General features: G+C 41.6%; 1 protein-coding gene across 1 annotated transcript in view; it reads left to right on the top strand.

Moving 5' to 3' along the window:
• The window catches only part of RFX3 (regulatory factor X3), a 288,648-nt gene that overhangs the window by 235,511 nt on the left and 39,683 nt on the right, over positions 1-13,454 (top strand). The window contains exons 10-11 of the mRNA XM_015426016.1: positions 1,910-2,022; positions 2,455-2,609. Coding sequence (XP_015281502.1) covers positions 1,910-2,022; positions 2,455-2,609 — 268 coding nt within the window. The remainder of the gene's footprint in view (positions 1-1,909; positions 2,023-2,454; positions 2,610-13,454) is intronic.

The raw sequence follows: 13,454 nt of genomic DNA, 5'->3' as shown, positions 1-13,454 counted from the left end.
CTATGCTGACGAAGTGGTACTATGGCCTGTTTTGAACTTCCTACCAAAAGTAGTCTCCCAATTCCATTTAACTCAGGTTATCACCTTACTAGTTTTCTTCCCATCTCCAGAACCTCTGCTTCAGAACAAACATTACATACACTTGATGTTAGGAGAGCACTCCTTTTTATTTGAATTGTACAAAACAGTTCAGAAAAGATTGTAATTTATTTATTTGTTTTAGCGACCCCAATAAGGTAAATCAACTTCTGCGGAGACTTTAGTAGCCTACAACAAGGCAAATGTGGCATGTCTGATTCTGCGCAAAGCTCACTTCACCAGGGCCCAGGCATCTTCAGCAGCTTTCCTTGCTGACATATGCAAAGCGGCTACCTGGTTGACTCCCTTGATATTCATCAAGCATTATTCCATTTATGTAGACTCCAGAAATGAGGCGGCTCTGGGAAAAGCAGTTCTACAATCAATTTTTCACTGATCTGCCCACACCCACCTTCTTGGTAAGTGAGCTCGCTACTCTCCCATGTGGGACTGCACAGAAACCACAATGATGAAAACAGGGTTGCACTTACCTGTAACTGTTCTTCATTGAGTGGTCTTCTGTGCAGGCACACATTCCTCCCTTTGCCCCCTCCCGCTGTGATCTGTTCTACCTGACCTCTTGATTCCCCACAGTAACGGAAAACTGAGGAAAGAACACTCTCCCTGCCTCCACCATGTGCTCAGTTCAATGGGAAATGTCAGCAGAAGATGGAGGAGGGGGAGTGCTCCTAGGCTCTTGAATCTTCTGGAAAGCTTTGGAAATCATCCTTCCATGGCAAGCCTGTGACTGTGCAGACCCCATATGTGCCTGCACAGAAGACCACTCAATGAACAAGTTACGGGTAAGTGCAAGACTACTTTATGGTCTTATTTTAATAGTATTCTCCATTTTGCACTGTTATTGAAACATCTTCCAAATTACTTGATGTGGTGCATGAGCTACTGTTCAGTACAAAGACAAAATTCTGGCTTGGACATGAAGTTCTATAGGTTGTGGTTCAATCCCTGACATCTCCAAATAAAGGACCTAAGGTAGTCTATGTTAGAGACAGAACATTCTCTGCTTGAGACTCCAGAGATCTGCTGGCATCCACAGCAGACAATACTGAGTGAGATGTACCAGTACCAGTGAGATGTACCAGCAGTGTGACGCAGCATAAGGCATTCAGGTGTTCATACGGTTCAGTATTACTTGACTTCTGTAATCAACGTCTAATCTTGATAAGGCTGGCTACTCCAATTAGTGTTAACCATAGTTAAGATCATTACCAGTGTCAGCTTTAACTGTTTAAGGTCAGAAAGGACAAATGTGCAGAAGAAAATATTTTTTTCAGTTGAACATTCCATCCTAAATGTTGACAAGAAATTGTGAATGTTGTTAAAGATTAGGATACTGGCCTGCATTGTGGGTTCCATGGTCATTATATACAAGGAGAGAAGGCACCATTTGGTCTGCTCAAAAGTAAAATGAAACCTGATGCATTATAATTGAAATCATACATGAATTTGTTAATTCCCATTTACCCAGTTGACATTTGCAAACGTCTTTCTGCTTTGCTTATATTATTTATGCAGGCCAACCGTCTCATTGTAGTTTTTAATTTTTGAATCCTGATCATTCCGTTCAGATTTTGCTTCAGTTTTTGCCATCAGTGATGTGTCTGGTATCACATGTGACAATCTTTGGTTTCCTAATGGGTAATGAATCTAGTTATTTATTTTTACATGGCTGAATTGAAAGCCTGATTAAATACAAGAGAGGGCAGAACTTCAATGCACCATCTTCATAGCATTGTACAAATACAATTGATTGTTCAATATTTGTCATACAGTGGATGGAGGAATATCTGTATCTGCTTTGTATTTCTAGGCTATATTGGATGTTGTAGTGAACCTTCAGTTTAGCCTAATAGAAAAATTGTGGCAAACTTTCTGGCGCTATTCTCCCTCAACAACAACCGATGGCACTATTACTGAACCAAGGTTGGTTACTTTTTTTGACAGCTTGTTAATAATAATTTAGTAGCATTTTTCAAATAAAAGAGAAATGTAAACTTACCTTCTAACTTGAAAGTTCCCTCTTTAATTACTAGATTAAACTGCCATTTTATTATAACTGCAGGATATATTTATATGCATACCATTTATTTTATGAGAGCAGGGCACAGTTATTTTCTCATGAAATAGTATCCAATCCAAAGACCATTCTTATCACTGCTGCATAAAATGGTGCTTTTTGACTAGAGCTCTAGAGGCCATGAATCAGTCATTACAACACAAAGTGCCTCAGGGCAGTTGGGTGTGTTTCAGACATCTCTAATGTTTTATTTAAAAAAGCTTTGAAGTCCATTGTTCTTTTTTATCTTCATGTAAATGCATTTTCATTTATTCATTTAATACATTTGTTCACACCAGCAATCTGAGTGAAATAGAAAGTCGACTTCCGAAAGCAAAGCTGATTACTCTGTGCAAAAATGAGTCAATTCTGAAATGGATGTGTAACTGTGACCATGTGATGTACCAGGCTTTGGTGGAGATTCTCATTCCTGACGTCCTTAGACCTATTCCTAGTAAGTTGACTATAGAAGACGTCTTGTAAGGATTCTTTTTTTGTTTTGTTGTACTGGTGATCTTGTGCCTATAGAACCTCCCATGGAGCTCTTTAGGAGTGACTCTGAAGGCAGTTTGGGTGCAGTTGTTTTTATTTACAGCATAGACAGGTACATCTTGCATTAATAAATATTGCACTTAAGACTTAACTCTATATGCGTATGGGATCATGCTTTTTCTACAGTAGAAGTGCTTATTTTATTTTTATAGGTAACAATTCCTTTGAATATTTCTTGTCTGTATTGACAGCGTCCAAAATGTTCTGGTGTCAACTTGTTTTTTCATGGCTTCAGCAAATGGAGGACCTAATACATAGTTGTGCATGTACAGTAGTAACATGTCAGTGGTAATGTGTTATGAAAAAGTACCTTTTCATTGGCGATAGTATTGCTGATCTAGTACACAGTTGCATATTTGCTCCTCTGTTCTGTCCAATCATCATCTTTTCAGGGACAGAGGAAAAAAATTTAGGGGTACGGTTGCATCCACCCTAATGTCTTATATGAGATTTATAACTTGGTAGGTTGAATGACTTATCAGGCAACTCTTTTATGAGAAACAGTTTCTTAACATTATTCTTTTTTCTATTTTCGGTTTTCTTTAAAAAATCAGCTGGGTCTAGAATGATGTTCTCAGCATCTAACTAAAAATGTTGTACCTTGGCCAGCTAGTCATTATCAAATTGTTCTACTTGAGAACAGAATACCTCAAAGATAAAATTATTCAGACCAAGGCAGTATACTTTGTTGTTTTCAAAAATAAAGCTGTGGATTCTAGCAAAACTGATTTCCATTATAAAGCATTATGTCTGTCCTTTACATTGTAATAAATACATATAAATTTACTTTCCATTAACAATAATGGTTAATGGTTTCTGTGGGAAAGAAAATCTGTATAACTGCATAGGTGTCATGTTCTGTGAACAATTATTTTGTAGTTAGGTGAAAAGCTCTCATGCCTCAAAAGAAATTTATGGCAAGGCTATTTTCTCTTAAGTCACTGTAGATGTTGCTATTACAGTTCTTACAAAATGTTCAGAAACACATCCAATTTCTGCAAGAATATGCTACTGACTTTCACTTGTGAATGAAGAACACTTCACTATTTATATTACTTTCGGCACAACACAAGATCATTATGGAACAGTCTGAATATCAGGCATCTTCTGATGCATTTTTCGGAAATTTATACTGTTGATATACACTGATATAAATGTTATGTACAGTGAAAGCAACAGGGAAGTACTTGATTCAGAATTGTGTGTTAACACTTGCCATATTTATTTATTAATGGTTTGAATGGAGAGTGAAAGATATTCATTTTTAAAATTTTTAAAAAAGTCTGACCAAACATCCATCCACCTGTTTGTCTCTATATCTGACTTAATGGCAAGGCAAAGAAAATCTGATAATTATTTCTGTATATATTTAGAAACAAAAGCTAAAATGGGCAGGAAAGCATGGCCATTTGACTTTGTAGATGTTTTAAACATTGTATTACAGTAGGAAGGGACACTTGGGCCAAAAGGTTTGCCTACTCTGGATGTAGATGTTACAGGATAATCTGTCAGTCGTATTTGTTTTGGGGAAACACATTGCTAAAAACATCAAGACAAACAATACACTGTCTTCAACTATATCAGAAGCAGTAAACAAGTCACGGAGACCAGGACTGTTAGGTTACAACAAAGTGCAAAAATAACTGAAGGAAAATATGAAGATTGAAAAGACAGAGAAATTATTTGCAACAAAAGATCTTGGACAAATATCCATACTTGAATCATTGGAGACAGGTGGGGTGAATAAGATGGAATTGAGCTGGCAAGATGTTTCTATGATTAACTGAGAAAATACAAATTAACTTTTTTTTAATAAGTTTTTTTGTTCTTCTGAACAATATATTCAACAGTACATTCAGAACACATATTAATACCATGCAATAATCAACATTCTCAACCCGTAAGAGCCTTTTAAAAATATAACAGATCTGAATAGAATACCCCAAGAGTTTAACTGAGCCAAAATGTGAAATGGTGATTTTTCTAGTCAGTTAACTACAATCACTAAAATTGGCCTCCTTTTCAAAGGGACTGGAAGATAAGCATTGCAACACCAGTTTTTTAAAAGAAACGATTCAGGGGCAAGCCAGGAAATTACAGGTACATTAACCTAACCAGTCCCCGGTAATTTGGTGAAAAGCATCATCACTCATTCATTCATTCATTCATTCATCCATTCATTTTTATCACGGTCAGAGACCCATTAAACAGCATGAGCATCATCACTAATCCTAAAATAATTGATTGTATAGAACATGCAGCATTGTTCAGGAATAGTCAACATGGCTATGCAACATCTTGCCTCACCAACATTTTAGAATTCTCTGGAAGTGTTAATATAGTTGTAGATAACGGTGATGTAGTAGATGAGTATATATTTGAGACTTCCAAAAGACTTTTTGACAAAATCCCTTACCACAATGTCCTGAGTAAGTGTTGTAACCATGGCATAAGATGACGGTTTCTTGTGGACAATTATCTTTTTGCAACCATTCTGTTTAACTTAATCATACTCTTCTGGGGTTTAGGGGTAATCAGTGAGGTACCTCTATTTGCAAATGACACTAAGTTATTCAGGACAATGAAGATTTAAGCAGACTGCAAAGAGCTCAAAAATAACTTTTCCAAACTAAGTAGATGGGCAGTGATATGACAAATGAGATTTCATTGTAAGCACAGTACTGCACATTGGGTCAGATAAGCCCAGCAATGTATACTGTTGGGATTTAAATTGCCTGTGATCAGCCAAGAAATACAACTTGAAATTGCAATGAATGTATCAAAGAAAAAGGAGAGTTTGTTCACTTAACGTGAATTTTGGTTCTCGGTGGTATAAAGGTGGGTCAGTTTGTGCTTCTGGGAAAACATTTACTCTGGTCACAGAGCAGGCAGGATCATTAGGTGCTTTGCTCACTCCTGTAAAAGCCCCTACTTGGGAAAACTGTACACATTAAGTAAATAATACAACAGCCTTAAATGGCCAAGTGAGCAACTAAAAAGAGAAAGCCATCTCACTGGAACTTAAACATAAATCTGTTAATATCTGTGCATGCCATCTCTGCAGAAGCTACTCCAAAGTTATCACTCTGACCACCTTTGCCAAAGATATTTGTCCTAAAAATAAGGGTGGGCAAGAACACACCACCTCTATACCACCAAGAATGGCAATTCGCAACAAGTGAACACATTTTCTTTTCTCTGGTGGTATGGGTGAGGCAGTCTGTAGTTCCGAGATGTAGAAAAACTGTTAATCCCAGGGTGGGACCAAATGTCACTTGAGCAACTGTTCCCAGTTGGGACAGCTTTGTGCCATGAAACAGCATCCATTGAAACTACGGTTTCAGAACCCAAATGCCATGACGTGATGCTCACATGACTGCCCAGTATGCAGACCACCAAAGAAAGGATGATATATGTTGCTGAGGAAACCGTTTCCTAAGAAAAGATGCAGTCATTTTCTGTGGAGGTGCTGAGTCGCTAAATTAGTATGGCACAAGAAAGGGGACCCGCGAAAATCGCAGGGGAAGGCGTGGGAGAGCTCCACACAGAGCAAGCGGAGGAGGAAGAAGCAGGTAAGCTTCCCGCCCTCCCGTTGGTTCCCCCGTCTCCTCCACACACACCCTCAACTACCACCCCCGGCTTGCCGGCCCCCCAGTCTCTCTTCCCCCCCAGTCTCTCTCCCTCTCTCTCTCTTTTTTCCCTCCCTCCGAAGCGAGGCCCGCGCGGCTTACAGCCGATGGGCCTCGGCAGTCTCTCTTCCCCGCTCCCGGCTCCGAGCAACCTCGGCTGTCTTCCCCCCCCCTCGCCTCCAGCCTCACCGGGCCTCGCCGCCTCCACCGCCGCCTCCTCCTCCTCAAAGCAAGGCCCGCGGCTTGCAGCCGCTGGGCCTCGCCGGGGCTCGCCACTGCCACCGCCTCCTCCTCCTCCTCCTCAAAGTGAGGCCCACGGCTTGCAGCCGCTGGGGCTCGCCGCCACCTCCGTCTCCTCAAAGCGAGGCCCGTGGCTTGCAGCCGCTGGGCCTCACCGGTCGCTCGCTCCCCTCCCCCCCCGAACCGAGGCAGTTCGCAGAGCGTTCCCTGCGCAGGGGACGCTCTGTGACTTTTGGGGGGATTTAAGTATCCCCCCGATATTTTTTTCAGGTTGTAAGCTTTTTGTGCACACCTGGGGTCCGTACCAAGTGTGCACAAAAATCTCCCTCCCCTCCAGGTCCCCCCGATGCGCGGATTTAGGTATCCGCACATGAGGGGGCGACTTCGGAATTAGATATATAGATGTCTATATTGGTCATAATCTAACCATCTTAACAGATAGTACAACTTTCATGTCATTAAAAAGAACTGCTAAAAGAGGCAAGTGGTGATTCAGACCTTGCAAAGTTCCACATGCTGGACACAAAGGATTCAGACCTCTTAATGCCTAAGCAGTACCTATTTCAAGTGTATGATATGACAGAAGGAGACAAAAATTTCATCCATCCCATGAAACACTAAATAGTAGACCACTCTGCTGCGGTGGCTCAAGTGGTTAAAATACTGAACTGCAGGCTGTGGAAGGTCGGTAGTTCAGCAGTTCGAGACCCGAGTGTGCCACATAACGGAGTGAGCTCCTGTCTCTAGTTCCAGCTCCTGCCAACCTAGCAGTTTGAAAGCAAGAAATTGCAAGTAGATAAATAGGTATCACTTCAGTGGGAAGGTAACAGCCTTGGTGTTTAGTCATGCCGGCCACATGACCACGGAAATGTATTCGGACAGCGCTGGCTCTTCGGCTTTGAAACGGAGATGAGCACCACAACCCTAGAGTCGGATTCGACTGGCTTTCGAGCAAGGGAACCTTTACCTGCAATTATGGGAGATAGATTCTCATATACAGAATGGGTATCAAGTTCTCTGCATTCTATCACACTTAGAAAGGTGTATTGATTACATAGGAAACCTGTGTAACATAGAAGACTGAAGGGGATACACTCTGTCAGAAACCAGTGAACCTGTGAGTTGCATAGTATTCCACCCCTTGCTAACCTCATAACTTTTAAATCAGCTGCCAGCTGCTAACTTGGGGTACTAGTACTCAGACCTTTGTTACAGTCAGTTTGAATTAATTCCTCCAGCTATAGTTTGTGTGGATCTGTGAATGTAGCCAGACATGCACACCTATCCCTTCTCAGTTTTGTTTCCATTGGAAGATACATGCTAGAAGCTCTCTGTGTGTGCCAGTATCCTCTTTGAGAAAACCCAGTTCTAAAACTGGCCCTACTCAAACTCTCAACTGTTCTTGCTAAGACAGGTGAATGTGGTCTGGCCCTTGCACATGAAAACTTCTGCACTTGGGGAGAAAACAAAGGAGTCAAGAAGGAACTGTAGAGAGGCTCATTAAGGTACAGAATTACACCTTCTATATAACCATGTGTCCCTGTAAAGGAGACATGTCACCTATTGGAAAACCTAGTGATACCAAAATAATGGTAGTGACTGTTACCAAAAGAGTGCAGATTAAACTGAGGACCCCAATATAAGATATCCCCACGATCTAGTACAGGAAATTCCTGCAGATGGTTTTCTGGAGTAAACACTACTTTTGCCACAAACGTTATGTTTGTGTTTTGCTGATGTATTGACTGTAAAGGCTGGTCTCCCTTTCCTTCAGGTACTATAGAAGCCCCAGCTAAAAACAGAGTGTTCAAGACAGCTGGCACTCATCCTGGAATATGATTTCTCTGAAGTTCCTAGAATTGTTTTCTAAGTGTGCCCCCCCCCCCAACTTCATAGAATCCTGCACAGTGGGTCAGGGAGGAGATGGCTATAGATGCAATTTATAGACATGTTCTGAAGAAGTCTGGTGTGGAATCTCTTCCTTGAATTCTGGCAGGATTCCATGATTCTCCGCAGTGCCAAATACATACTTTTCTTCTGGAGCCAGTATCCCAACACTTCCAGAACCTCTCTGAACTATGGCTGTTCCCCTAGAAACAGGAATTCTCCCTGTATGCAGGTGGTGATAACCTCATAAAGAGGAATCTACTAACTTGGGAATAAGGAACTGTGATGCCCCTTCTCCACTCACATAGGTGCCATACCAGCCTCTACAGCCTACAGTTTGGTGTAGTGGTTAAGTGTGCAGACTTAACCGGGTTTGATTCCCCACTCCTCCACTTGCACCTGACTGGATGGCCTTGGGCAAGCCGTAGCTCTGATAAGAGCTGTTCTTGAAAAAGATCAGTTTCTGTCAAGTGTTCTCTGAGGCCTGCCTACCTCACAGGGTGTCTGTTGTGGGGAGGGGAAGGGAAAGGAGTTTGTAAGCCACTCTGAGACACCTTTGGGTAGTGAAGGGCAGGGTATAAATCCAATCTCTTCTTCTTCTGGTTATGGGTCATCTGTAGGTGAGGACGTCACACCACCCTTCTTGTCTCTTTTAAAATCTGCAGAGAGTCATGACCATATCATCTCTTGGGTCCTCTCTCTCACTCCCAGAGACAGCCACAGACAGTGAAGGCCAGCCTCCTGTAAAAACAGCCCTCACTCATGCAGAGCTATTGGGCTCAAGGCTCAAACACTGTTCCATATCCTATACATCTATATAGACCATGATATTAAACTGTGCTTCTTTCTCTTAGACATGCAGTCCACAGGGTTAATCAAAACAAGAAACTTTTATTAATAAGGACAAAACACTGAGGAAAGTAAAGTCTAAGAAACAACATTTCACTTCTACTGAACTTTTGAACTGAGGTTCAAAACCTAAAATTAGGATCCTTTAGTTACAAATTTACTATTTTCAGCCTGTTCCAAGCAGCTCTTCTATACAGTTCCCCTCAGTCAGAAAAACATCTTTCACCTCATCTCTTAAGCTGTCAACTTCTCTGCTACTAACCACTAACTGAAGTTTTTCAACTGCCCTTTTTCAAGTCACCTTCTCTGAACATTCAGTCCACTCTCATTTGGTTGCTCTTAGTGCAACCAGTGCTCTTAGGAACTCTGCTGTGAACAAAACAAGAGGTAATCCATATCCTATAGGCCCTCTTGAACGTTGGTCTGTTTACTTGGACTTATGAGAAAAAGGAAACAGAGACTTTCTGATATCCTTTGGGACCAGTGCAATGGTTCTGACTCCAGTATTGGATAAAATTCTAGCAGAAGTTCTTAACCTTACACAAGAGGAAAGCCTAGAGTATGTGTAGAATTCCCTACTTGCAGATGGTTACTTGAACATCCATGCCGAGACTAATTCTTTGGGAATGGCTCAGAATTTCATGGTCTTTGTGACAACCATGGCCCTATCTCAAGTAATAACAGGCCCCATGCACTATGCACGTCACACTCTTGTTGTGGTATTGTGTTCTGGGTAGGAAGAAGATGATCTGAATATGGGGGACTGCAGATGGTCCCTTTGTCATGAACAGATTTACCTGCTGGGATTTAGTGTTACAGGGATGCCAGGACTCTGCATTGGTCGGGGATCAACTAAGATTATCCAGTTCCAGAGCCAAATTGGATCCAATTTTTTTTTCCTGACAGTTCTCTGGGATTTGCCTCTTGATATGATTGGTATTCCTCTCCATGTCCTAGTTGACCTCTGGGATAAGAAAATTATTGCGATGGTTGATACAATCACTCTGTCTAGTACTGCTTTTACAGCTATTGCCTTGAGTGGCAGATAAAATGAGAAAAGCCTTACTTAGTATTATCTCCCTGATATTTAATTATTGCTCCTCTAAATTTTGCCACAGAAAGAGTAACGGAATGCTTTATATCTGATAGTAGCCACATCACCTGAGCTCTCATATTAGGCAGTTTCGTATTTTTAAGTAGAGGGGTAATTCAACTAGCTCTCAACTTATTAAATATGGGTCATTCTACAATCATGTGTTGAGTGGTTTCAACTTTATCTTGTGAACATATGCATATTCTTGTGGCATATGATATTTTTTGTATCTGCCCTCCAAAATCACTGAAGGCAGGGCATTCATTCTTGCCAAAGTAAAAGCTCTTCTGAGCTTTGGTACTGTCAAGCGATAAAAATACTTCAGCAGTTGCATCGGGAGGGCAATGCCCAAATAAAGTGTCAAACATACCTAACCCTACACACCCTAACCAGACATACTAGTAATATCCAGCTTCCTAACACATGCTTGTATTTGCCTGATTATATCTTTGGTCTCTGGCCATGTCATTTGTTATTCCTGAGCATTTCTTTTTCTTTTCCAGTAGTTGGTCCCATTGACTACTATATATATCTGCCTGTATGAGACCAAGCACAGCAGACCCTCCCTCAGATTTCAAAATCTTAACCTTAAAAAGAAATGCTTTTATCCATGCTTTTTCTTCCATTGATACTTTGCCCAATTCAGCTCTCATTGCTATTCCCAAAACATAACTAGGTGTAGTCAACAAGCATTGGAAAAAATTGTGCTGAATGTAATCCATTATTTCAGAGGCAGCCTGAATCCAGATTTCCACTCCATATAGGAATTGGTTTGAAACCTTGGCATTATATGCTTTTAAGGCTGAAGGGACAAATTCACCTCCTGCAGTACAGAAGTATTTTACGATTGCCTTCCCTAATCTCAGGGCGGTATTCCTCATTAGGTCCAAGTGTGTTTTCCATGAAAGAGATGCTTCAAAATGGATTCCCCAGATATTTAAATTGGTTAATCTGTCCCATGAATTGACCAGCTATATGCCATCTGAAGATTCCCCCCTTTTCCTTTTGATAAATACTATGACTTTACATTTCACTACATTAATAGACAAGCCTTCATGGTTACAATAGTGCTCAAAGATTTGTAACAGTTTGTGAAGTCCTGTGACTAGTCTGGACATTATCGCTGCATCATCTGCATATAAGAGAGTCGGAATGTCGCACTTGGATAGATACAGAATATGGCAGGCATCCCTCAAGAGACAAGGTCTAAGATCATTTATATATAAGTTGAACTGCAGGGCCACAAGAATACATCCCTGCTTAACACTGGGCTAAATGCCCCAGATAACTGTCCTAACTCCCTGCACCTGACCCAAGTAGTACGTCAACTATAGCTATTGCATTAGGTAAAGGAGACGAAGCTCGTTTACATATTTCCTCAGCTTTCCCCATAATCAAGGCCTAGAGATTGTATCATGAAGGCAGTTCCTAGCATGCCTTCTCCAGGGCTTGTGTATTTGTCTAACACGTATTGAAGGGCATAGCAATGCTTTGTAGTACTTGTTCCTTTCTTAAAACCAGCCTGCTCGTTCCCCAGAATATTATTGCCTTCAACCCAGGATCTAAGCTTTTCAAAAAGAATTGCTGCACACAGCTTTCCTGTGGTGGACAACAACAGACTTACTGGGTGGTGATTATTGGGTCCTCCTTTTTATAGATCAGAACAATTATTGCACTGTGCCGGGCTTTGGGTAGACTCCCCATCTTATTGATGTCAGTAAAGACTGAAGCCAATATCTGTGCCCACCAGTCTGGGTTGATGAAGAAGAAGAGGAGGAGGAGAATGGATTTATACCCCACCATTCACTACTCAAAGGAGTCTTAAAATGATGAGAACAGCTCTGAAAGAACTTATGACTGACCCAGGGTCACACCAGCAGCTGTATGTGGAGGAGTGGGGAATCAAACCCGGTTCTCCCAGATTAGAGTCCACGCTCCTAACCACTACACCAAATTAATTCTGCTGTGTTTTGGTCAGGACCAGGTGCTTTTCATTTTTTTGTTGTTCTTGTTTGATCAAAATTCTGACCTCGCTAGCCACTACTGGGGGCCATTCCTTCATATCTGGTGGCAGTTTTGGCCTGCTGTTCGGTATATATCTGTTTTTATTTGTGAAGACAGAGGTAAGAAAGACTTCCCAAATGGCTGCCAGAATATGACAAGGTACTGGGAACCTTGTATTTAGTCCTTTTACTATTAATGTCTAGAAAATTTTGTTGTTTTTAGTTTTTACAGTCCAAAGTAAACACTCCTGACAGACTTCCAGTTGATGGCGGCACGCTAGCAGACTCACTTCCCGGGAGTGAAGCTGCGCTCCAGCCGAAGGAGGGGGTGTGCAGGCTTACTACTCCCCCAGGGACCCGGCTGAAAGGACCCTGGCCATGGAGCTTTTGAGAGGTTGCCTCTTTGACGGCATAATGCCGGAGAATTGAGGCACCTCTCTGCTCTGGTGGTTCTTCATGCTGAGAGACCGAATGGACTAAGTGACGCTGACCGGGGCAAGCGCAGGAGATCAAGCATTAGAAATTGAGTGTAAACGAGGTCCGTGGACTGATTATGAACGTGAGTCGTTAAGCATTGATTAAAAAGAAAAGAAGCTCCCCATGGAACAGAAGATAAGGCGAGCGGGGGAGGGACACCTCCCAAACCCATAGACTTTAGAGTGATTGAGGGGGGAGCGGAAGCATAAATGGTTAAAACTGCTAAGGAGTACTTACCAAGGCGAGTGCAAGTGTTAACGAGCATATTCAGAGACTTTCAAAAAGTTTGTGAAAGTAAACAAAGAGAAAAAGATGGTGGGGAAGAGGACGGAGAAAGAGAAGCAGCTGAAATCAAAAGTAACTGAGAGCCCAAAACTGGAAGGAGCCAACGAGTTGGCAAAGACTTTGGCAGACTCCATGCGCCACCTGCTGGACCAAATGAATAATCTCAAAGAGCACATGACATCAATGACCCAGTGTATCACCACTCAACAAAATCAGATAAGCGAGACTTTAAAAATGATGAATCAAACAAATGAGAAGGTGAAAGAAGTGGATGCCACTACCCA

The sequence above is a fragment of the Gekko japonicus genome, unplaced genomic scaffold, assembly GCF_001447785.1.
Source record: "Gekko japonicus isolate JY-2015 unplaced genomic scaffold, Gekko_japonicus_V1.1 scaffold31, whole genome shotgun sequence".
Taxonomy (NCBI): domain Eukaryota; kingdom Metazoa; phylum Chordata; class Lepidosauria; order Squamata; family Gekkonidae; genus Gekko; species Gekko japonicus.
The sequence above is the reverse complement of the archived record's forward strand: the minus strand, read 5'-3'. Positions and strand labels throughout refer to the sequence as shown.